Below are 24815 nucleotides of genomic sequence, written 5' to 3'. Positions count from 1 at the left end.
GTTTTGTAATGTTTATTTACATCAAACCAGTTTATTTACTGTTTAACTGTAAATTGATAACATCCCAAAGATGTAGTTTTGGGGTTGTTCCAGTTTTACTAGGGGTAGATCATCCAGAATTTTTGCCTCTTCTTTTTTCTGTTGCTCATCTTCTTGTCACTTCCTTGCTTGCTCTTCTTCCGTCAGGAGATAAGAAAGGAAAATAAATGAGTGAAAGGCTTACTCTAGCATCTATGATAAAAGGTTTGCTAGGAAGGAGACTGAAAACCTGAACTAAAATGAAGCTTTTCAGTTTATCTGGACTGGTCCGCCCCCTGTTGCCATAAAAATATTGTTTCAGATGTGTCAAAAAACAAGAAATAAAATGCACAGAAGTCTTACATGCACAATGGTGAAGAGAACCAGGTCAAGAAATAGATATGATGCTCTTGGTATAAAGCCCTGCAGTGCAGACCCTCTGCCTTTGGGTTTGAATTGTATCACAACTGTGCTTGCAGTATTTACTTAGATTATTGTTGACTTGTATACGGTTAGTCCTGTGACGCTGCAAAAATAGATCATAAATCCCAAAAAGGGAGGACATATTTGTAGTTTGACCTTGGAAGATGACCTAAAGGTTCTGAGGAAACCATAAATTCAATTTATAATAATAACAAAAATAAGACTGTTTCTACCTTGCCCAATGGATAAAGTTAAAATCTAATATTTTTCTTGGAACATGTTGTACATTTTGCCGAGCTTGATTAAATTCCTGTTTAGTAGGTAGCTATGAGAGGAACTGAATAAAAACACTTAATATGAGGCTTTTGACTCTTATCTTTTTCTTCATGATTTAATTCATCTTTAAGAGCTGTTTTATTCTTCTTTTTTTCAGGCTCTATTTATGAAATGTTTGGAAATGAATGCTGTTTGTCAACGGGAGAAGTGATTAAAATTACTGGTCTCAAAATTAAAAAGATCATAGCTGAAATTTGTGAGCACATTGAAGGTCGTGAATCTCCACAACCATTTGAACTGCCTATGAATTTTCCAGGTAGAGTATATTGCAACCATTTTTCATTTGTAAAACTGCCTTGTTAATAGATATAGTCATCCATACAATTGAAAACAGTGGAAAAGTGGTAGTTTTTTTTCACTCTAGGACAGTGGGTAAAAGAGTCATAATTCTTATAGTTCAATGATTTTAAGGACTAATAGAAGGCAAATATTTTCTTCCCTTTTTAAATAAATATCCTTTGCTTAGGACTTTATATTTTCTGTTAACAAATATTTGATGAGTTTCAACTATAAGCACCACTAGCAATACTACATAGCAAAAAATAAAGACATTGAAGATATATTTTCATAAATTATGTAGCACTAATTAATATATATGACACATATCAACTCTCCTTATTCCAACTGCCATTTTCTCAGTTTCTGCAGCACCACAAGACTTCCCTGCCTGAACTTGCTGACAAGTCTGGCCGTTTTCCTTTGTCTAGGTAACGCTACTCAGCCTCACACAATTAGACCAAAGAGCATGTCTTCTGCAAAACTTTAGCTGACCCTCTAACCTCATGTAGATATCTCTCTTTTATGTTCCCACAGTATATTGGGCACCATGGTGTGTATCTTATTTTAATCATTGATGATTTTCTTATTCGTATTATTCCCGAGGCCAGGGGTTAACACACCTTTTCTATAAAGGACCAGAGAGTAAATTTTCGATTTTGCTGCCAGATCATCACCATCATGACCACTCCTTTCTGATGTCATAACATAAAAAAAACACATAGATAATAAACCAATGAGCATGGATCAATAAATTTTATGTATGAAAACAGCGGAATTTGGCCTGTGAACTCTAGTTCGCTGACCTCTGCTGTAAACTGACATTCTTTCACAGATAAAATATAACATAAGAGACTTTGTATTTCTAGTAACAGGCACATTTTCTAGCACAGAGAATATGCTCAATAATCATTTATTGAATGACTGATTCGTGGAAGAGAAAAATCTGGCAAACACTCACAATGGAATGCGGTTCGTGGTGTCATTGAAGTAGGCAAGGGCTCTGTGAGAGTCTTGACAAGGACGTTGAACTCATTCCGTCGTGTTTCAAAACAGAGGCTTCTGAGTCCTGACACAATGTTTGAATCCCAGCTTGGCCACTCTCAGTTGTGTAACTTCATCATTATTTATCCTCCTTTCATGTAAAATTAGAATAATAATGCTATTCTCTTCTAGTGTTGTTGGGAGGATCAAATATTGAAATATATTTAAAGTGCATATATGGGGAGAAAAGGCAGACAACTGTAACTGAATAACAATAAAAATTTTAAAAAAAAGAAATAAAAAGAAATATATTTAAAGTGAATAGAATGGTACTTATCATTTGCAAGGGCTATAAAATGTGTCAGCTTCTATTACCTTTATTAATTGTTATTATCATTGGTGGAGTCGGGCAAAGCTTTTTAGCGAATGTTGTACTTAAGCTGAGATTTGGAGAATAAAAATAAGTTACCTATATGAGGAGAGGGTTCTTCTAAGTGCTCCAATATTCCACTCCTTTCAGTGGAAATCTTTCTAATTATTTAGTTCTGATTATTTGTTCCTCACCCCATCCTTTATTTCAATGATTCTCAAACTGGGCTGCACATTGGAATCACTAAAGGAACTTAAAATATCTTGATGCTCAGGCCACTTCCCTGAGATATTCTGATTTATTTGGTCTGGGATAAAGTTTGGTCATCAAGGTTTTCTGAAGCCCCCAGAGTGTTACTAATGAGCAGCCAAGGTTGAGACCATGCTTTAGAAGAAGCTTTTCCTAAGTATTCTAACTGGATGTATCACCTTTTGAATCACTGGAGGCTTTCATGCCTTGATCAGTGCATTTACTACGTTTTGCATGTAATGGAGGTTCTTCTGTGTGCTTGTCTCATGACCTCCATCTGCTGAATCTGAATCTCGGTGATTGCTATAATCCCCAGTGTTCAGAAGACCTGTACAATAAATTTTGAGTAAGTCAAAATAGCTAGAATCTTCGGGTAGAAGGAGCATGTCTTATTGTAGTAGTTAAAACACATAGCTTTTGACTAGTAATTTAACTTGGGAAGTTGCTGCTTAGAATATCCCCTTGAGCTTTCCATTGACATGATCATCCTGCATCGACTGAGTAACAATTTGGAAAATGTATATATGCCTAATTTTATTGTAAGGATCAGGATTAAAATGAAGGGGTAAAGTGGCTGGTGAAGATCAGGGAATAGGTTACTTTAAAAAAAACCTCTTCTAGGTCATGAAAAAAGGAGTCCCAGATATAGGAGCAATTTGTTTGTATCAGCACTAGGGACTAAGCTAAAAATCAAAGCCACTAATGTTTTTTTATAAATTTCAAAAGAGAAATTTCTTTATTTATGCTCTACTCAAACCTTTCAATTTTAACTTCCAGTTAGATTTTAAACTCAAAAAGTTCAATATATTTTTAAACATTCCTTCTTATTTGAGAATTTCCCCCAAATTTATTTGTTACTAATATCTAATTTTATTCAATTGTGGTCAGAAGACATACTTTGTACAATTTCAGTTCTTTTAAATTTACTGAGATTTGTCTTATGACCTAACATACAGCTTTTCCCGGAGAACATTTCACGTGCACTTAAGAAGACTGTGCGTTCTGTGGATGGGCGGAGTGCTCGGCACACGTCTGTTGGTTCACGGTGTGCCCGGTCTTCTGCTTCCTTGTGGATTTTCTTCCTGGCTCTGCCCATTATAGGAAATGGAGTATCGAAGTTTCAAACTATTGTCATTAAATTCAAATTGTCATTAAATAGTTTATTGTCATAAACTATTGTCTATTTTTGTTTTCAATTCTGCAGCTCTAGCTTCATATATTTTGGGGTTTCGATATAAGGTGTAAACGTGTTTATAACTGTTATCTGTTCTTAGTAGAGTGACCCCATAATCCCTTTTATCATTATATAATATTCTTCTTTGTCTATAGTAACAATTTTTGTTTTAAAGTCTATTTTCTCTGACGTTAGTGCAATCCCTCCAGTTCTCTCTGGGTTATTATGTGCCAGCTTAATTTCTATCATTTTATTCTCAAAGGATTTGAATCTAAAGCATGTGTCTTATAGACAGCATATAGTTGGATGATGTTTTAAAATCTATTCTGTGAATCTTTGCCTTTTAATCAGTGTGCAGTTCATTTATAGGTAATGCAAACACTGATAAAATGGGATTTACTTCTCCCATTTTGCTATTTGTTTTCCATCTGTTTTAGACCTGTTGTGTTCTCCACTCCTCTATTATTGCCTTCTTTTGTGTTAAGTAGATCTTTCCTAATGCATCATTTCACTTCCTTTGTTTTATAAAAGAAAATTTATTTTTTAGAGCAAGTTTAGGTTCACAACAAATTTGAGCAAGAGGTACAGAGATTTTACATATTCTACTTGCTTCTAGATAAGAGCAGGTTCCCCAACATCAAAATTCCACAGTGTGTTTTCATGGTTTATAGCTAGCTGACTTCTTTTCTAGCACTGAATGATATTGTGTTGTCTGACTGTGCCACTGTTAATTTAGTCATTCGCCTATTAAAGAACAACTTGGTTGTTTCCAAGTTTGATAATTATCAATAAAGCTGCCATAAACATTCATATGCAGGTTTTTGTGTGGATATTAGTTTTCAATTTGTTTGGATAAATACCAAGGAGTATGATCACTGGAACACATGGTAAAAGTATGTTTGGTTTTAAATAACTGCCAAACTGTCTTCCAAAGTGGCTGTACCATTTTGTGTTGCTACCAGCAAAGAACGAGAGCTCCTGGTGCCCCCATCCTCATCAGCATTTTGTGGTGTTGGTGTTTCGGGTATTGATCATTCTAAAATGTATACACCAATGACAGGTCTTTATTGTTTTAATTTTCAGTTCCTTAGTGACAGAAAATGGGCACACTTTCATATATTTATTTGACATATGTGTATCTTCTTTGGTAAGGTGTCTGTTCAGGTCTTTTGCCTACTTTTTAACCAGGTTGTTTGTTTTCTTCTTGTTGAATTTTAAGAATTCCTGATGTATTTTGGATACAAGTTTTTTCTCAGATATGTTTTTATAAATATTTTCTACCAGTCTGTCAACTGTCTTCTCATTCTCTTAAGATATCATTCACCTACTAGTTTATCAACTATTTCTTTAATAGATTTTGCTTTTGGAATCATATCTAAAAAGTCATTGTAAACCCAAGCTCATCTAGATTGTTGCTATGTTATCTTCTAGGAGTCTTATAGTTTTGCAATTGACATTTAAACCTGTAATACATTCTGAGTTAATTTTTGTGAAGTGTGTAAGGTCTGTGTCTAAATGCATTTTTTTGCATGTGATGTCCAACTGTTCTAGCACCATTTGTTAAAAATGCTATCTTTGCTCCACTGTCCTGCCTCTGCTCCTTTGTCAAAGATCAGTGGACTATACATATACAAACCTATTCCTCGGTTCTCTGTTCTGTTCCATTAATCTACTTGTTTATTCTGTCACCAATACCACGTTGTCTTAACTACTGCAGCACTGTAACCAGTCCTGACATTGAGTCCTGTCAGTTATCCGACTTTGTTCATCTCCTTCAGCATCGCATTGGCTAGTCTTTTCTTTCTGTACCAAGTGGGCAAACATAGCTTTACAGTTGTGAGTACACAAAAGATGGAGCTATTCTTGTAGTATTATTTGTTAATTATATTATTTTCCATAAGAACAACTGTAAATCTACATTTGCCCCACCCGGTGTATAAACGGTAGAGTTAGTTTGTCAATATACATGAACTAACAGTGGGATTTTGATTGGCATTGCATTAAATCTATAAACTTCTTAACAATATTGTGTCTTCCTATCCATGGGCATGGATTGTCTCTCCATTGTTTTTCATTAATTGATTGTATTCATCAGCGCTTTGTAAAATTTTCTTATAGATCTTATAAATATATTGTTAGATTTATACCTAAGTGTTTTATTTTTAAGGTGCTAATGTGAATGACACTGTGTTTTTAATTTCAAACTCCACTTGTTCACTGAAGGTGACTGACTTTTTACATTAATCTTATATCCTGAAATCTTACTATATTCATTAGTTCTAGGAGTTTTAGGGTGAATCTGTCAGATTTTCTACATAGACAATCATGTTATCTCTGAACAAAGATAATTTTATTTTGTTCTTCCCAATCAAGATAATTTTTAATTCCTTTTCTTGTCTTATCTCATAAGCTAGAATTTTCAGTATGACGTTGAAAAGGAGTTGTGAGTGGGGACATCTAAGCCTTGTTCTTAATCTTTGTAGAAAAGCTTCCAGCTTCTTACTATGAAATATTGTGTCACCTGTAGGCTTCTTGTAGATATTCTTTACTGTGTTCAAGAAGTTCTCTATTCTTAATTTGTTGAGAGGTTTTGATTTTTTTAAAGTCATAAATGGATGTTGAATTTTGTCAAATGCATTTTTGCATATATTTACATGATCATTTGATTTTTCTTTTAGCTTGGTAATGTGATTAATTACATTAATAAACTTTGAAATGTTGAATAATCCTTGTATAATTGGATCACTACCACTTGTTTGTGGTGTAGTATTCTTTTCATACATTGTTAGATTTAATTTGTTAATATTTTGTTGAGGGTTTTGCATCTAGTTCATGAAAGGCCTTGGTCTGTAGGCTTGTTTTTTTTGTTTGTTTGTTTTTTGTGTTTTATTTTTGCGTGCAACAATCTTTTCTTTGCCTGTTTTTTTTAAATATTAGAATAATGCTGGTCTCATAGAATGAGAAAAGGATTATTCTTTTTATTTTTATCTTCTAAAAGATATTGCAGAAAATTAGTATAATTTGTTTTCTAATGTTTGGTAGAATTATTTTTTTAAGAAATTGATTCAGGTTAAATGACTAACATTAGTAAAACTTGCTCCTGGCACCAAATGACTAATACATTAACATTTTTCAAAATGAATTTTCCAATTGTTTTATTTGAGAAACTTGATTTTTAGGAAACATATAATATTACATTCAATGGTCATTCATTATACGGGGATATGCAAAAGTAGGTTTATAGTTGTTCATATTGAAAATAATATAATAATAATACAAGAATAAACTCTGTTCCACATACTCAAAACTGTAAAACTACCTTTGCTAATTGCTCTATGTTTTATCTACCATTAAAATGACTAAATCTTTTATGATTAGCCATTTTATAATTCTACCTAATTTTTTAGAAGCTGGCTACAGTATCAGCTTGTAAATTCCTTTGAGAAATTACCTGATAGGAAAATTGTAAGGCAAAATTGTTTAGTAGCTTTATAGTGAATAACCTCTTTACCTCCTGCTTTTTGAAGGACTTTTGTTAAAAGAGACAAAGTATAAGGCAGAATCTGCTCCTGTTTTTCCATCTGGATGTTATGAAGACATGATTCAGAGCAGCCCTAAATAGACTCCCTGCCTTTTGGATAATTTGTTATTCAGGGAATCATGAACTATTCTGGGTCAGCTTCTCTTAAGGCATTGTTTCCCCACTGTGCTCACTTCAGCAAAATAAATTCAGCTATGTCTATTATACAAAATACTTTCCTAGACAAAAAGAGACATTCTGGACATACTATGCAAAAATTTATGATGCAATCTAAGTGCATAAAATGTTTAGGCTTTTACACTAATTTTCAGTTCCTTTTTTGGTCTATTTTTTCTTCTGCTTCTTAGTACATCATCAGATTGTCTCTCTAAATCCTTGATTGTTGAATAACTAAGATGTATGGTATCTGGAAGACAAATAGACCTTTCAAGTCTAGGTTAAAATGTTCTTTTCACCCACCTATGTACATCTAAGCCTCAGACCAACATGATCTCAGAAAGATCATTCTAAAATCAGCCTTTCCACAATTGTCACTATTCTAAATTTTCATAGTGTTAATATTTTATGTACATCTTCTAAAAAATCTATTTAATTACACTTTGCTCATACCACTCCCTTTTCTACATGCATAACACCTCTACATTTCTTTATGGTGTTACCCCAACAATATCACCATCTTGGAACCAGATTTTTCTTAAAAAATTGTCCACTAAGATCTTTAGTTCCTTGGTTCTCTCAACTGGACATTGGTAAAGCACATTATTATATTTACACATAATTATATGTTATTTACTAGTGATGTAGAGGTTCTGCCATTGGGAAAAAAGCCTTTGTTAGTAGGATTTATTTTTTAAGAGCTGTTTTAGGTTTATAGTAAAATTGAGTGAAAAGTCCAGCAGTCTCTCATTTACCCCCTGCCCTTACATTTATGCATAGCCTCCTTCATTATCACATTCCCTGCAAGAGTGGTACACTTTGTTACAACTGATGGACCTGCATTGATACATCATAATCAAAGTTTGTGGTTAACATCCGTTCATTCTTGGCTTTGTTCATTCTTTGGGTTTAGACAAATGTATAATGACGTGTATCCACCACCATAGTATCATACAGAGTATTTTCACCGCCCTAAAAGTCCTCCGTGCTGTGCTTGTTCATCTTTCTTCCCCCATAATCCCTAATAACCATTCATCTTTTTATTGTTTTCATAGTTTTGCCTTTTCCCAAATATATTTGGAATCATAAAGTATGTAGCCTTTTCAGATTGGTTTCTTTTATTTAGTAATATGTATTGAAGGTTCCCCATGTTTTTTTCATGGCTTGATAGCTCATTTCTTTTTAGCACTGAATAATATTCTATTGTCTGGATGTGGCACAGTTTATTTATCAATATACCTGCTGAAGGACATCTTGGTTGCTTCTCAATTTTTGCAATTAGAAATAAAGCTGCTATAAACATCCAAGTGCAGGTCTTAGTGTGGACATAAGGAACACATTTTTTTAAGTGATAAGATGTATTGATTTTTCTCGATACCACACAGTCTTGTAGAAAATTAGAAAGCAGAAGAAAATGCAGAGAAGTAAATTAAAGCTCCCCGTAATCCCATCAGAGAGTTATATAGCATTAATGTTTGTTACATTTCTCCCACTGTTTTCTAGTACATTATACAGCCACACAAACAGACGTATTTAATATAATGGGAAGCAAACTTATTTCGGAGGATTTGCCTATATTATCAAATATTCCTCAAAAACCAATTTTTTATTTTCTGTATAATATTCCCTCATATATGTATATCACAATTTATTAAGTCCATTCTGAAAATGGTTACTTATGCAGTTTGTGCTATAATGAGCAGCTTTTAATTGAAGTTTGATCTGTACTTCTCATTATTATTATAATTTCATACATGTAAAATTGTGACTTCAGAACTTAAAATATTTTTAGAGATTTTGATGCATATTGAAAAATCACATTGCATAAATTCTCTGCCAATTTACATTCCCACCAGGCCACTTCAATTGTTTTTTGAAGCTACTACTTACTGTCCACCTCTCCCTTCCCCAACTTAAAAAAAACAATTTAACAGCAGTACTGAGATACAGTTTACATAGCACAAAATTCAGCTGTTAAAAGTACATAATTCCATGATTTTTAGTAATCCTCTTTCATTTTTTAAAAGCAAGATGAATTTGTAAACCCCAGAATCCCAGAAACCGGCGGGGCCTGACGCCGGCTGACAGGAGGTCGCTCGGGCCGGGCAGGCAGGGCTCTGTGCAGTCGGTTTAGGGCACCAAGCGGCGAGGCCCAGCGAGCCAGACAGAAGCGGCACTGCTCTCGTGTGGGTGTTTATTGTCCCTCTCATGGAACGCCGTTCTATAATTTTGAGTAAGTAAATGTGGGCAGGAACTAATGAATTTGAAGGCTCTTAGAAATGAGTTAATGATCGTTATTTGCAGTACGATCATGCAGCAAAACCAATGGAATCAAGTGAAACAAAAATTTTTAACTTGTTATAAGTAGTATGCTAGATTTTTTAAGAGGGCAGAATTAAAAATATGTAAGTAAATATTAAGAGAGTTTATACATAAAACATGAATAAAAACAAATATTTTTATAGAGAGAAGAATATATATAGTCATAACTTTTCATTTATAACCATTTAGAACATATAATGGTAATATAATTTTAAAAAGCCATGGAAAAGCACAAAACAACTATGCTTAATATCATTATACATAGTATAAGTAATATTATAAAATTAACTCCCTTTTTATTTACTTAAAAATAATATTAAAGCTCACTTATTTATGAAAATAAACAACATATTTTAAGTGCTGGAATCAGAAAACTGAATATTATGTATATCAAATGTACATGAGTTAATTTATGAGATAAACACAGTGATAAACTTATTTCATATACTATAATCATAATTATTATTATGTTGTCTCTTGAAAAAGTAATTCTAAAGTTCATTTGAGAGAATAAAGAAGTGAAAATATTGAAGTAAATATTTTTTTAAAAAACAGAACACTAAGAAGTACTCATCCTGACAATATTAAAACCCATTAAAAAGTTAGAATAAATTATAGCAAATGCTGCAGAAAATCAAAAGCAGAGTCAATAAGTTAGTGACAGTGGTACCAGTTGTTATACAAGCATTAGAGCGATGCTTTCAATTTGACTGTAGTGTCCCTGAACTTAAGCCTTTGCTGATGGGTCAGAAACAGACTTTAATGTAGACTATTACTTTCTACTTGATAAAGTCGGTACTATACATCTGGCATTAAAGGAAAAATTATTTCATAAATTAATGTAGTGTACTTATCACCTGAGAAAGCAATAGATGGAATTGGCCATCAACTTTATACTACATAGCAAAGGAAACTTGAACATTTTAGGTAAAATTACTTTATGTTTGTGTTGAAAACAACTTTCAGCTGATAAATATAATAAAAAGCCATAAAGAATCAACATATCCAATTACATATAAAGGAACTTTCTCTACATCACAAAAGTAAAAACAGGAAGAAAATTTCAACAGCAAAAATGACACAATTTCAAAAATGCTAGATATCGCTAAAATGTAAGACAAAAAAAATCAAATGGTTTAGAACAACACTAAGTGGGAAATGAATAAAGGACAGAGGAAATTTAGATGACTTCTAACCACACAGAAATTAGTCTGGACTCAGTGTAAATTAAAACAATAATGACAACTTTCCCACATATTTATCAGCCAAGCTTTTACAACTATAATAATGAAGTTGAGAAAGGTACTGTCAAGAGGTCATTCAAATCTACCTGAAGGGTATATAGAATGTTGTAAATTTTCTAAAAATGAATTTGATACATTACCAGAGCCATCTGCCAGTCAGTCGGCAAATGCCACCACTTTCATGCGAGTGCAGACAGAGGCTGATGACAGGGATGAGCTGTGTCTCGGTCCCTGACCTCCTGGGACCAGCAGTGTGCTGAGGAGCGGGCCTTCGCTCAGTGGTTCCACTTAGTAGAATAAACTCTAAGGAAATAACTTCTTAGAACTATTTATGCTAGCAAAATAATACAAGCAATTTAAATGCCCAAGAGTAAGAAAAGAGATGTTATGATACATCCCTTACAATGTATTATACAGTTATTAAAAATCAAATTTGTGAAAAATATTTTAAAACATGAGGTGTAATCATGGTTCAATATTAAGTGAAACAGGGGGATTCAAATGAATGTATTTGGTATACTTTAAATGTTGTGACAACATTTCTGTCTATACCTATGTATGTACATATCAAGATTGAAAAAAATACCGAAATTTAAAAAGGCTCGGGTGACTTCCTTGATGTATTTTAGTACATCAGTTTACTCATTTCTTTATCTATGAAGTTGGTAAAATCCAAATACTATTTGTCTTGTAAAACTCTTCCAAGAATTAAATAAGTAAAATGAGGTGATCATTAAGTGCTTCCTACAAACTTTGGCCTATAAAAAGTACTCAATGATTTCAATTCCTTTTATTTTTATTCTTCTTTTTAGCTTTGGAAAATTTAGAGAGGCTCTTCTGTTTCATAGGACCCCGGGTTGCAGGTCTCGAATGTTCTCATTTCAGCTCTGTCTTATTGTGAAAGTAAATTCTGTCTTTGGGAGGCAGTTGGTCTATTAATAGTTTTTGGTGGTGTGGCAAGCTTTCATCTTTTTCTATCATATTATGTGTTGTTTTGCAAACAATTTATTTGGAAGTCAGGAACTATCACGATAAGACTGCCAAACAATTGATCTCGGAAACCACTCACAATCAGACACAAATCATATAAAACTCCTATTCGTTTATCTTCGGTATCTAAAGTAGTCAACAATAGCAAGGTCACTGTCTCTGGTCTTTCTGTGAGCTCCTGTCAGGACCAACCTCTGAATGGCCTGAGGCAGCTCCACAGGTGTTAGCTGTGCCAGACCTTCCACTGAGCTAAGGAAACTCATCTCGAAACTGCTCAGGAGCACTTGCCGACCAGGTCAGTTCTGTATGAGTCCAGCAACCTGTTTTATGCAGCCAATCCAGTGGGCATGGTGGTGTGTTAGCCAGTTAAAGAGCCACTGATTATAGGTGGGATTTGCAAATTCTTGTGATGCGAGTTAGTTTATTTTTTTTGTTGTTGCCTGCCTAGTAATTTGGAATCAAAATGATATCTTTAGGAAGAAAATGTCCCTTTTTATATGCTGGCGAATTTAGAAAAAAAAAGTTTTCTTCATCATGCAAATCAAAATCTATTTAAATCATAAGCTCTGAAATTTATTTAAAACCTACGGCTACATGGGAAAATTATCTCTCTTCCTTATTTGAATTTAATGTAAACTGATCTTAATTGTTTTTGCATAACCATGGGTAACAGATTTTTTTGAACACGGAATGCTAAAAATCAGCAAATATGTCAGACAAAGCACACATTAAAGGAAACGCTGCAGCATATGTGACAGTTATAGAAGAATTGCTGCTGTTTTCACCCTTCACACCAGAATAATTTTTTCAATATTTACCTCCCATGTGTAGAGAGGGAAACATATGGGGCTTTACATAATCGTAAGCATAAACAGGTGGCTACTTAGGTACATTTAATTTGCAAGCAACATCAATACTGAACAACGCAATCAGCGCCACATGGCTCCCAAACTCTCTCCACTAACATTCCATTAGCAAAATTAAGATCATTAAAACAGAGGGAGGGTATACTCCTCCCTCAATTGGCTTCAACTACCTTTCAGAGCCATGAATAAAACATATTTTCAAAAATGCCTCGGCGTTTTGCTGTTTCTTTTGTTCAAGGGAACTTCAGCAACTGTGTAAAATGCATACCTTGTGAATAACTACAAGCAGCACAATATTTGCGTTTTGAAAGTGCTTACATCTCCCTATAATCTGCTCATTATGGGCATAACATTATAATGAAAGCATGGGGTTAGACACACTCTCCAGAGCAACCTGGAAATGTTTCCCCAAAGGCAGTCCACCTAGAAAAGTCACCCGAGACTCATTTCCATATGCAAACGCTTTGGCAAAATCTATGGAAGATATGGTTGCTGGAATTTTTTGCTCAGTCTGTGTCAGATGCTGAATTGTGGATTCTATGTAGTTTATCTTGCCTAATTTGATCCAGTCTGGGTTGTCTAGTTCATCCTCTTGGCCTTATAGGTACTAATCTCTCTGACTTTATAACCATCCTACAACAGCTTAGAATTCCAGAGTTTTTAAAAAATTAGGAGAAATAATAAGCATTAATTTTTTCTTTTCTTTCTTTTCTTTTGGTGCACATTCTTTATTGTTTTCTATGCATGTTGCATTTATTAACTCGTTTAACCATCACATTGATTTTATGATGTATATAATACATTTTTTTTCATTTTACAGAAAAGGAAATTATAGCCCTGAGAGTTTAAGTTCTCAGATTTACACAGTGAGGAAAGGGCTGAGGCCAAATTCAACCCAGGCTGTCTGAATCAACACTTCCTACTTTTAACCTTTCACTTTACTGTTGGGATAGTTGTGTGTCTCAGGCCCTGAAAATTCTATTGTCTAAAGTCACCAGGGCTAGGAGTATTAAATCTGATATTTTGAAGATCCTCTGAACAAAGCCTAGTGAGAGGTTTGGGGTATGGTCCGTGGGGTTTCTTTCCCAGCCCAATGCTTCTGTGTGTCTTCCCATAACCCAAGTGACAAGGCTCTGAAGAACTGGAGTCCAGGGAGTGTGCACCTGCCAAGGTTTATGAGAAGAAGAATTTCTTACATTCTTCCTCCTCATCCTAGGTTTATTACTCATTCTCCTCACTTGGGGGAGAGAAAGCTCAAACATAAACAAGTGTGTATGGCAACTTTATTAACACACTATGATTATAACAGAGATTTAGACAGAGATACCAAATTACATCATTTGATTTCAAGACCTAACATTATTAGTGTAAATTATTTGTTGAACGTCCCAAATGTGCTAGATATTGCAGCATCACTTTTTTCAAGTTTAAATGTTATGTTAGTTGAGAAAGAGGCTTTTTTTAATGCAATAATTGACTGTGAGTTAAAAATAAATTGGAAGGTTTTATGATTTATTTGTTTTACCTCCAAGTAAAAGAACTATTAAAAGCTCTTTATAGTTATTATAGACCATTCCAATTCCAATATAATCGTAAAGACACTTAAACATAGAAATTCTACAACCTTACTTTGTGTCATCTGACATTTAAAAATGGTCACCATCTTTGATATGTCTTCTCACCTCCCAAATACTCAATTAAATTACCATGCAAAATTTTCTTACCATGAACTTTGACTTTTCTTCACATTCCTTATTTCTGATCCTGGAGTCTCTTCTATGAAGACTCTTGGAATCACTGACTAGTTGATGATGTTCAATAATCATATATTTGACTCAGAAATCTGGAGAATTTTCTCATAGTGTGAACATTGTTATCACATTATTATATAACATGTTATTAACAGGATATGCTGACCCAAAAATTGTCTTGGGAATATAACAAAATGATAGCAAAGCCACAAGAAGTACGTAAATTGAGAAATGCATATAGGCAAGTATAAAATAATAAAGCTGTTTAGAAATTCGTTTGCAGAACAAACAGTGCAGTGTTTTAAGAGACAAAACACACACAAAAATGAGTGAGACACACTTTGCTTTGTTGGCAGAGCGACAAGACACATAATCAGAAATATGTAGTAGTCTGATTTATCTCTGAATCTTCTTCACATACCTCAGTGCATTACAATTTTCAAACATGCCTCTCAAATATATGTGTATTAATTTAAAATTGTGTGTGTGTGTTTGACATATATTTGACTGTATCTCAAGGGCAAATTTCTTTACAGGGGTAGTGGATGAGAATCCATATTTTTATAAATTTGTGTTAAAGGAGACTCAGCCAGTTGAATTTTTTATTAGACTAGAGTGCCATTATTTTACCTTATAGTATGGCTAAAGAAAAGCTTGAGTGGGAGTAGAAATGTCAACTCTGACATGTTTTTGTTATTCTTGTGTTTATATTAGTTTTAATTCCAATATATGTTTTCTTGCAGGAAGTATTTCAAGTCATCTACCCATTAGTAAGAGTTATTTTATTTTAAAACTATGATAGTATATTCTAGAAATCCACTTAAATGCGGCCAGGTAACCTGCGGCACATTGAAAGTACATAAACTGGTGTGTGCGGCACTGGCAAACCTTTTGCCTTGTGCGGCCCCTAGGCCTCCTCAGGGGCCTCACCTGCACCTACAGGCATGTGGCCACCTGACCTGTGAACAGATAAGACTTGTGCCCATCAACATCTTAAATGTCAGTGAAGTTCACTTTATGCCATTAGATTTTAAAAGTTCTAAGTCATTCTGCATCCAAAAGCAGGGTAAACACTCACCATCCCTTTAGCCAATAAAAGGCTAGAAAAACAATTTATGATTTCAGATAACAGTGAAAGATTGAAATGTATAATTCTATGATTAAGCCCTTGAGCTTCAGAGACACAAAACATACTTGTCTCTTATGATCTATGTGATGATGGAGAATTTATAGCACCTCTTCAAATATTCATGTGCTTACCTGTGAAATGTTTGTGTTTTATTTGTAGTTACCTTGTGTTGCCATTATAAAATTAAATTGTATCTTACATGTGAGTTTCTAGCACATTGTAAGTTGCTCACATTTTAATAATTCTAAATATTAATATATGAGAGAAAGATGAGAATTAGTAGGGAAAGTTCACTCTAAGATTACCTGTTTCAAAGATGAAGGGACTATATTTGCTTGGAACTGGGAAAGCAAGCTAGAGATGAGAGTAGGAAAAAAGACTATAAACTCTTTACGATGCCCTCATGCTATGTATACTAAATAATATTCTGATATACAGTTGGAAATTTTAATTTAAAAATTACTCCCTATTTGGGTGGTCATTGATGGGATAGAAAGAGAAAAAAGTGGAAAACAACCTGACGAGCACAAATTATGCAGAGTGAACCAGGAAATTATCCTCACTCTTCTCACACTGGAGGGTCTGGCAAGGCTGATCCATGCAAAGGGAGGACCAGCTCTAGAGGTGCATATGCATGATTTGTAAACTGGAGTAAATGTGGTTTCAATGGCCATGTCTTTGTCTGTGATAGGGAGTTGACCTAGCCTGGTGGCAAGAGCAAAAACTCTTATTTGAGAGCCCTGAATATGAAAACCATGGCTACTTCCAGACCCCTCAGCGACAGCATTTGTTTTACTGTCCTTAAGTGATTATCGTGAGGAAACATGTTGCAAATGAAAACAATCATTCAAACTTGAAAATTTGTTACTCTTACTAACAATGATTGCAGATCATTAACAATTAGTTAAAAATATAAACTCCCTGAAAATCTAAGATTCAGAGTCAAGATCTTACATACTAAATTCACTTATTGACTAATTTTCAACAGATCAATTTAATTCAGTTTCTTATACTTTTTCTTTCTCAAGTGACATGCTCTTTGTGAATAATTCCTTGCAATGTAAAAATAATAATAATATCCATTTTAATAGGTAACAGTAAAATTTGGAAATAGAAATCTATCTTCTGCGTTTTAACTTATTTCATGAGGACTACATATTGGCGTATTTTATACTTGCTTTCCTAACCACTCAGCTCCTGAAATGTGAAGAACAACAAATCATATTTGCCTTCGTGAAAAACTACCATACTCTTTGTGAAAAAGATGAAGTATTGGTCTCATTTAAACCTGATCAGGCTTATGGTGCTTCAGTTTATTGTGAAATTGAAGTTCCTTTATGACTATATAGATATGTGCCCTAGTGTTTATAAGAAATGACTTTTGGATTGGCTATAATAGTATATGAAGAAATAAGTTAATCAATTTTTTCTGCACTCTGCCACTTAGTATGCTAAACTGTGTACTTAATCATTTTCTAAGGTAAAACGCTCAGATTTAAAGATGGATTATTTTTGCAATAGAGACGTCCAACAAGACAGCGCTGAAGTGTGTGATTAACTTGAAATAATGGTAGCCCTTAGGGTTTCAGGCTTTTTCTACTTCATAACATTTTAGGTCCGTTATTACCTTAGGTGAACCCAATTCTCCAAGAAAGTAGATACTAAATTAATTTTCTGTGACTTATGTCATCAATATAGCGAGGATAGAAAAACAAAAACAAGCTGTGTTTCTCCACTATTTATGACATTCCAGGTAGCTATTTTTAAAAATTTATTTCACAAAAACTGCTGGGTTTTCTATATCCTGATAATGATTGTGGACTCTTAGACATAAATCTTCGCACACAGACAGATGAGATTAAGTGTTGTGGGAACGTACATGTGCACACACAGGCACACACACACACAGATTTCATTTACCGTGGAGAATTCAAGAATACTACTTTATTAGATTTTCCCCTGATACAAGACATAATAAAATCAGAAGTCCCTTCAAAGTAAATGTTTCTTTGTCTTACAGTCCTCAAGCACACTAGCAGTGGATGAACACCGTTCAATTTCTAAAGGTTTTTAGGACAGATTGCGCTTGCTACCTTACTCATTCCTGGCAGGACTGCACCACCCACACTTTTTCAGGAAATTTGTATTAAAAATAACAAAAATCTTATATTTTTTTGTTTGAGCCAAGATCATCTACAAAGATGACTGACCATAAGTCTTTGTACAGTAAACCAAAATATACATAAAAGGCATTATAACTTGGCTAATAATGGTTTGATATAGAAATGAACTTGGTTGAAATGTATATGTTGAGTAAAACTAATTAATGACTTTTCCAAGCTATATCATTCCATTAAGTTTTTAAAAAATACATTGGCTTCTTTGTTCATGCTAGTATATAATATTATCATTAATTTACTTTTGGGTTCAGAAAGCAATTATGTAATTTTCCTTTATTCATATTTTCTCTGGAATGTATTAAAATGGATGCAGTAAATAAATTCTGAAAATGCTACAGAGCAGATTAAATCAAAGCAAAATAATTCAAAGAGAAGAATTAAACACTTAAATACACAACCATAAAAAGATGTACCTTAAATAGTAAAAATTCATTGTATTAGTGACTATTCCGGTAGTATTAGAGAAAAAATTTCAAATGGCAAAACTATGACAAAATTACAGAAGGAATGAAATGAAAGAATGAAACGTAACTGAGAGTATTCGTTCAATCTAGACCTACCTAACCTGGTATTTTCCAAGGAGAGTTACCTGAAGCACTAATAAAGCATGGTGTGTTATACTGTGATTGATTAGTGGATATTTTACCAAGAGTTCTTTAAACAAAGAAATTTAAAATTTTGATTGCTGTTTTCCCTTCTTGTGAGACACAGTGCTTCTAAATTTTCTGAGAAATATTAAATTAATTAAATTATTTTTTATTGTGGTAAAATACACTTGGCCTAAAATCTGTTGTTTCAAAGTGTACAATTTGGTGTCTTTAAGTTCAGTCACAATGTCATACTGCTGTCACCACTACCTAGTTCAGTGTTTATTGTTGTTTTTGTTTTAGATGAGAAATTTCAACTATTTTTATTTTTATATTTTTAACCTCCCAAAGTATTTTTTACTGTTGTTCTGTTAGAGTTGTCCCAATTTTCCCCCTTTCCTCTCCCCTGCTCCTCTCACCCCCCACTCCCACAGTCAATCCCACCCAGTTGTCCATGGGTCATTCATACTTGTTCTTTAGCTAAGCCCTTCCCCTTCTTTCCTCCCTTATCCTCCACCCCTCTCTGCTCTGGTCGCTGTCAGTCTGTTCTTTGTTTCCATGCCTCTAGTTCCATTTTGCTCATTTGTTTGTTTTATTCATTAGGTTATTAATTTACCCATAAAACAGTGTCCTTCTAGAATATCTCCTAATTTTGTTGTATCTAGAGATTACATTTATGTGAACATTGGTCTAATCCAATCCTCTCATTTAAAAAAATGAAAAAATATTATTTAAGAGATGAAATGCCTTACTTGATGTCACACAGTCAGTATCTCACACAGATTTCTCATTTCCAAGAACAGGGCCTTTTCTTTCTCAAGGAAATTTTTTCTGGTCTCCATTTATGTTGCCTCAATCAGATGGTCCAATAAGCGACAGACAATTCATTAAAATTTTTCCTAGAAGAGTTCAGGATTCACAAAAGTATATCTAATCTTTAAAAAAAAGATACATTACATTGAAAAGTTACATTATACTTGTTTTATAACTCACTGCAATTTTTATAGAAAACTTTCATTTTAAGAACTGTCTTTAATTCACACAATTCTGTTTTTAGGTCTTTTTAAGATTGTGGCTGATAAAACCCCATACCTTACTATGGAAGAAATTACCAGGACCGTCCATATTGGACCAAGTAGACTGGGGCATCCTTGCTTCTATAATCAGAAAGATATGAAACTGGAGAATCTCTTCATAAAGCAGAGTGAGCAAATCATGCTCAACTCAGTCGAAGAAATCAATGGAGAAATAATGGTGAACTGTGGAGTGATAAGGAATCATCAAAATCACTCATTTACTTTGCCTTTGTCACAAGAAGGAGAATTCTACGAGTGTGAAGATGAACGTATTTATACTCTAAAGGAGATCGTTGAATGGAAGATCCCCAAGAACAGAACACGAACTGTGAAACTCACAGGTTTTTCAAATAAGTGGGACTTAACGAATCCATTCCCTAAAGGCTTTTATGGTGCTCTGATACTCAAGCCTGTTTATGAAATTCAAGGCGTGATGAAATGTAAGTATGTACCAACAATGATGCTCTATAAGCAGGGGCACTCTGTGATTTGGGAAAGAGAAAAACTTTAGAATGAAGAATGGGACTTTGTCCCTGACTTGTCCATTAAGCCCTCTGAGAGTTAGATTCTCATGTACAAATAAGCAAAGAACATATTCATTCCAAGGATCAAATTGAATAGTGTATATAAATATATATTGTAAATTATGTGGTGCTAACTAAATGTAAGCTGCTCTGTCTCATACAGACAGATTGAAATATTCATTCATTTTTACCACTGCTAGCTCAACATGGTCAGAAAAAAAGCAACTTTTAAAAATAGAACAGATATGGTTAGACAGAAATGTTCTTGTATGGAAGTGGTCAAAAAGAGGTAAAAATGCAGTTTTCTTGATGTGTCTCTTGCTCCTATTTTTGTGACGACCTTTTCTTCAGCCACCATCACTGGTAATAAATCTTCCCTACTAGCTGGAAGTTCCTCTGACTTAAGGGAAATGATGTGACAAATTAATTTACACATAGGCATGCTTAAATACATAATCTTCAGGTAAGTATTTGCATTTTAAAATATGAATAACTAGAGAGAGCATTGTTACCCTAAAGGAATTAATATCTGAATTTGCAAGGTTAGGTAAATAATCAGGGCAAGTCTGGAGCAAAGAGTTCTGGGCTTGTAGTCCAAAGACCTGAATTCTAAGTTTGGATCAATGACTTAATAGGTGGCTTTGGATGAGCCAGTAAAATTGTATTCATGCAAAAAGGATGATGATATTCCTTTGCCTGCCTCTCGGAGCTGTTTTGAGAACAAAATAAGCCCTTGCCAGTGTGGCTCAGTTGGTTAGAGCACCTTCCTGTAAACCAAACATTTATGGGTTCAGTCTTGTTTCAGGGTGCTTATGGGAGGCAACAAATCAATGTCTCTCTCTCTCATTCCCCCTCTCTCTCTCTCTCTCAAGTCAGTAAACATTTTTTAAAAAGAAAATGAAATAAGATTCTATTCAGGTTCTTTATGTAATACACTTGAGAACATAAATGTAAAAATATTTGGCCAAAGTGTACTCCTCTCTCCAATTCTATATATCCCTCCTCCTATTAATATTGTTGGTCACCCATACAATTATGAAAAAGTTGATGTGAAAATCTGGGTAGGTTTTAGAACTACATATTGAATTTTCTTACACACAAATATTTAAGCACAAGTCGATCAATTCATTTGAGTCAATGGTATAGGTAAGAAATCCCACTCAAATGGTGATTACTTTTTAATATTATAAAAGATTGAGGCCACAGCATGATTATTTTTTAATTGGACAAAAAATGAGGTCACAAAAAATTTTAGTACTCACTTTAGTGTTTTGTTAGTTATCCCAAAATGCACAATCAAAATTGATAATTGACTTTTCCTTAATATTCATAAATAATGGATAACATTTTCTCATTTTATAATTTGTTAATTTTCTAAAACCATTGGCACCTCCTATCATACAGCTGCAAATGAAGGCCAGCCTACAACCTAAGAATCTGAACAAGATGGTTACGTGTAATGAATTTAAATTAGGGCTCGATCAAGTTTTCTCTGAGGAAATGGCATTTAAACAAATGACTTGGAGGGTGAGTAGGAGACAGTCAGGCAAACCCTTGGTGTTAGTTTTAAATATGGTTTTACTGTTAAAATATAGGCTCCATAAAAGAAAAAAGAAGCAAAAAGGGTTTAAATGAAATATTTGTTCTTGAAAATTCTCAGGTATACGCCTTATTACAGGCCTGAAACCCCCTTAATTTTCATATACATTTCATATTTTTTCAAAAATTATACCTTTTTGGAAAATAGATATAAATAATTGTCCAAAATCTCTAATTACTGGTCTCATATAAGTCAGAACAAAATCCATATGTGCTTTTTACAGGAAGATAAAATTTATATTAGTGTAAGAAATGAAATGCCTAATATTTGTAAATGAAAAATTAAGTCAGCTACTTAAATTTGTTTCAAAAAAGAAGCCTTTGTCATTAAAACCTTTTAATGGTGTTATGTTTTGAAGTATAGATTAATAATTTTTTCTTCCCTACCTGAAATTTTAAGTGTTGGAAGCTGCATTTCCCTTAAAGAGAAAAAATGCAGTGGCTTCCGAAATTTGGGGTATGGTTTTTGCTCAAATTTGACCTTTTAATTTATTTATAAGTAGAATTCTGACACACAAGCAGAAAGGCGGTGTCAGAAAGGTGGCATATGAATATTGTATAATAGATGGTAGGTGGGTAGTAGGAAAAAACATTCTGAGTGAAAGACTATCTCATTTTATTTTAAAAAATGAATCCAATCTTTATCAAAGTCAAAACATGTCAAATAGTGGCAAAAAGACATAACAAAACTGTCAGCAAGCCTTGTGCTCTTGATCAGTTCCTAATGCCCCCCATATTCCAGTGTACCTCCTCCAAACACGCGGTCCCTGCTTGCCCGTATTTGCATTTACTTTTCCAACTCATACAGGGAATTTGCTAATTTTCAAACCGATGACTTTTGACAGTAACTACCTACTACCCCATATGGTGATGAAGATTTAATTCTCTTATATTTCTACTTCCTCTTTTCTTACCCCATTCTCTCAGTATATGGTAAATTATAATTAATATTTTCTTTATTGTGACATACGCTGCTGAATCAAGAGGTAGGTAATTACTATAATTCTGCTTTGTTTAACTAACTCTTTGATTTTCTGTAATGATGACCTTATTGTTTCATGCTTATTTTTCTTTAATCCTCTCCTAAGTCTTACAGTATTCTGTAACATCTCTGAAAAAAAAAAACAACGAAAACCTTTCAATGCAATTTTCCACAGAGACCAAACTATCAGGGGATCTACTTTTTCTATTATTTTTCCCGCAAGTATTCCTCCCGGCCCCTTCGTTCTATGCTCTAATTAGAACATGTTGCTCTCTAGACCCAGTGCACAGGCAGCTATAACAAAAACACCAAAGATCAGGTGGCTTATAAACAACAGAAATCTATTTCTCGCAGTTCTCAAGGCTGGAAGTCCAAGATCAGGGTGCTCTCAAAATGGAGTTCTGGTGAGGAGCGACTCTGGGTTGCAGGCTCCTGGCTTCTCGTTGTATCCTCACCCGGCAGAGAGCAGAGAAGGGAGGAGAGCTCTCTCATAATTCTTCTGTGGTCACTAATCCCATTCATGAGGACTTCACTCTATGACTTCCTCTAATTTTAATCACCTACCAAGGGCCCAGTCTCCTAACACCATCACATTGGAGGGGAGGGCTTTAGGGTTTCAAACTGTGAATATTGAGGGACACGGACATTTAGTCCATAAGAGTGCTGTCCTGGGAATTGTATTTTAAATCAACCCAGTGGGTTCCCTTGGACTTGCTTCTGTGCCTGCTAGCGATTTCTGAAATCAAATAACTGCGTTCTTGGTTTTATTACAGTTTTGAGAAGCCCATCCCCAGCTTGCTTCCTGAGATAGGTACAGAGGATTAGTTATTATTTAATTAGAGGACCTGAATATTTGAAAAATCTTCATCTTTTACGCACATAAGATTGATAGTTTGGCTACTTATAGAATTCCAGGGTGAAATAATTCTCCTCAGAATTTTGAAACTTTGCTCTCTCATGTTCTACCTTCCAGCATTGCCTTTAAGAGATTATCCGTAGTATTCGAAAGTTTCACAGCGATGCACTTTGTGGTGGGTGGTTCTGTTATTCCACTGTGATGACAGTTTTCAGTAGGGAAATTTAGGTCCTTCATTTCTGGGATTATTTCTTTGATAATTTCCTTTTAACCATTTTTTTCTCTTCTCTCTTTCTGTAACTTCTGATCTCTTGTTGAAGCTCCCATGCTGATCTAGGACTTTTTTCTTCTCTGCATTATGTCTCCTTGTCTTTGGTTTACCTTCAGGGAAAATTCTTTAACTACGTTTCCAACTGTTTTAATGAATTTTTAATTTTAGCAGTCATGTTTTTAATTTCCAAGAGTTATTTCTTATATAATTTTAAAATGTTATTGTGTTCTTATTTTAAAGTAGCAATACATTATCTCTCTGAGACTTTTACATTTTTTAAAGTTTTCTACTATTCCTTGTATTTTATCTGCCTCTTTTGAGCTTTTTAAGAAAAAGTGTTGGTCTGTCATTGTCGTTAATTGTTTTTTCTAAAATCCTAAATATTTTTTGCTATTTGTTCATATTTGCATGTGAGACTCTTTTTAATGAACACGTGAGGCACTATTTTTCTACAACCTCCTCGTTTACGAATTTGTTTCACTTTGCCACCTTTTTCACAGCACGCTTTCCCAAACTCAGGTCTAGGGGTCTCTTCTCTGGGTCTTACTTGGTTTGACCTGAGAAGAATCTTCGTGCTGTCTTCTGGAGGTTATGAACTATTGTAGCCCAGTGCGGAATGGCGGAGAGTTTCACCCTTCCCCCACAGACTCAGCCTCACCATCTTGGCTTTCAAGCCCATGCTTCTCCCCTGTCCACTTGTGCCTGGTTTCCAGATTCTGGGACCCTGTGCCTCCTGTTTCCTGCATAGAAGAGGTGGAAGCAGTGGTCGCCGATGTTCCCCAGATTAGAGTTAGAGCCTAGCTTTGCCCACTTTTCAGACATTCAAATAATTTCCTTGTTTTTGCCACCTAGCTTGTCTTCCACCTTCAGAGAAGACTCATGCCTCCAATTTGTAGGCATAAGGGGCTTTT

The 24815-nt window shown here is 34.3% G+C and overlaps 1 protein-coding gene across 6 annotated transcripts in view; it reads left to right on the top strand.

Moving 5' to 3' along the window:
- Window positions 1–24815, top strand: part of THEMIS (thymocyte selection associated) — a 150508-nt gene that overhangs the window by 50328 nt on the left and 75365 nt on the right. For all 6 annotated transcript variants that reach the window (XM_071219659.1, XM_045188748.2, XM_071219660.1 and 3 more), the window contains 2 exons: window positions 875–1033; window positions 19654–20112. In XM_071219659.1, the coding sequence (XP_071075760.1) occupies window positions 889–1033; window positions 19654–20112 (604 nt within the window). In that variant the 5' untranslated portion in view covers window positions 875–888. The remainder of the gene's footprint in view (window positions 1–874; window positions 1034–19653; window positions 20113–24815) is intronic.

This window comes from Desmodus rotundus, chromosome 11 (genome assembly GCF_022682495.2).
Source record: "Desmodus rotundus isolate HL8 chromosome 11, HLdesRot8A.1, whole genome shotgun sequence".
Classification (NCBI taxonomy): Eukaryota; Metazoa; Chordata; class Mammalia; order Chiroptera; family Phyllostomidae; genus Desmodus; species Desmodus rotundus.
The sequence above is the reverse complement of the archived record's forward strand: the minus strand, read 5'-3'. Positions and strand labels throughout refer to the sequence as shown.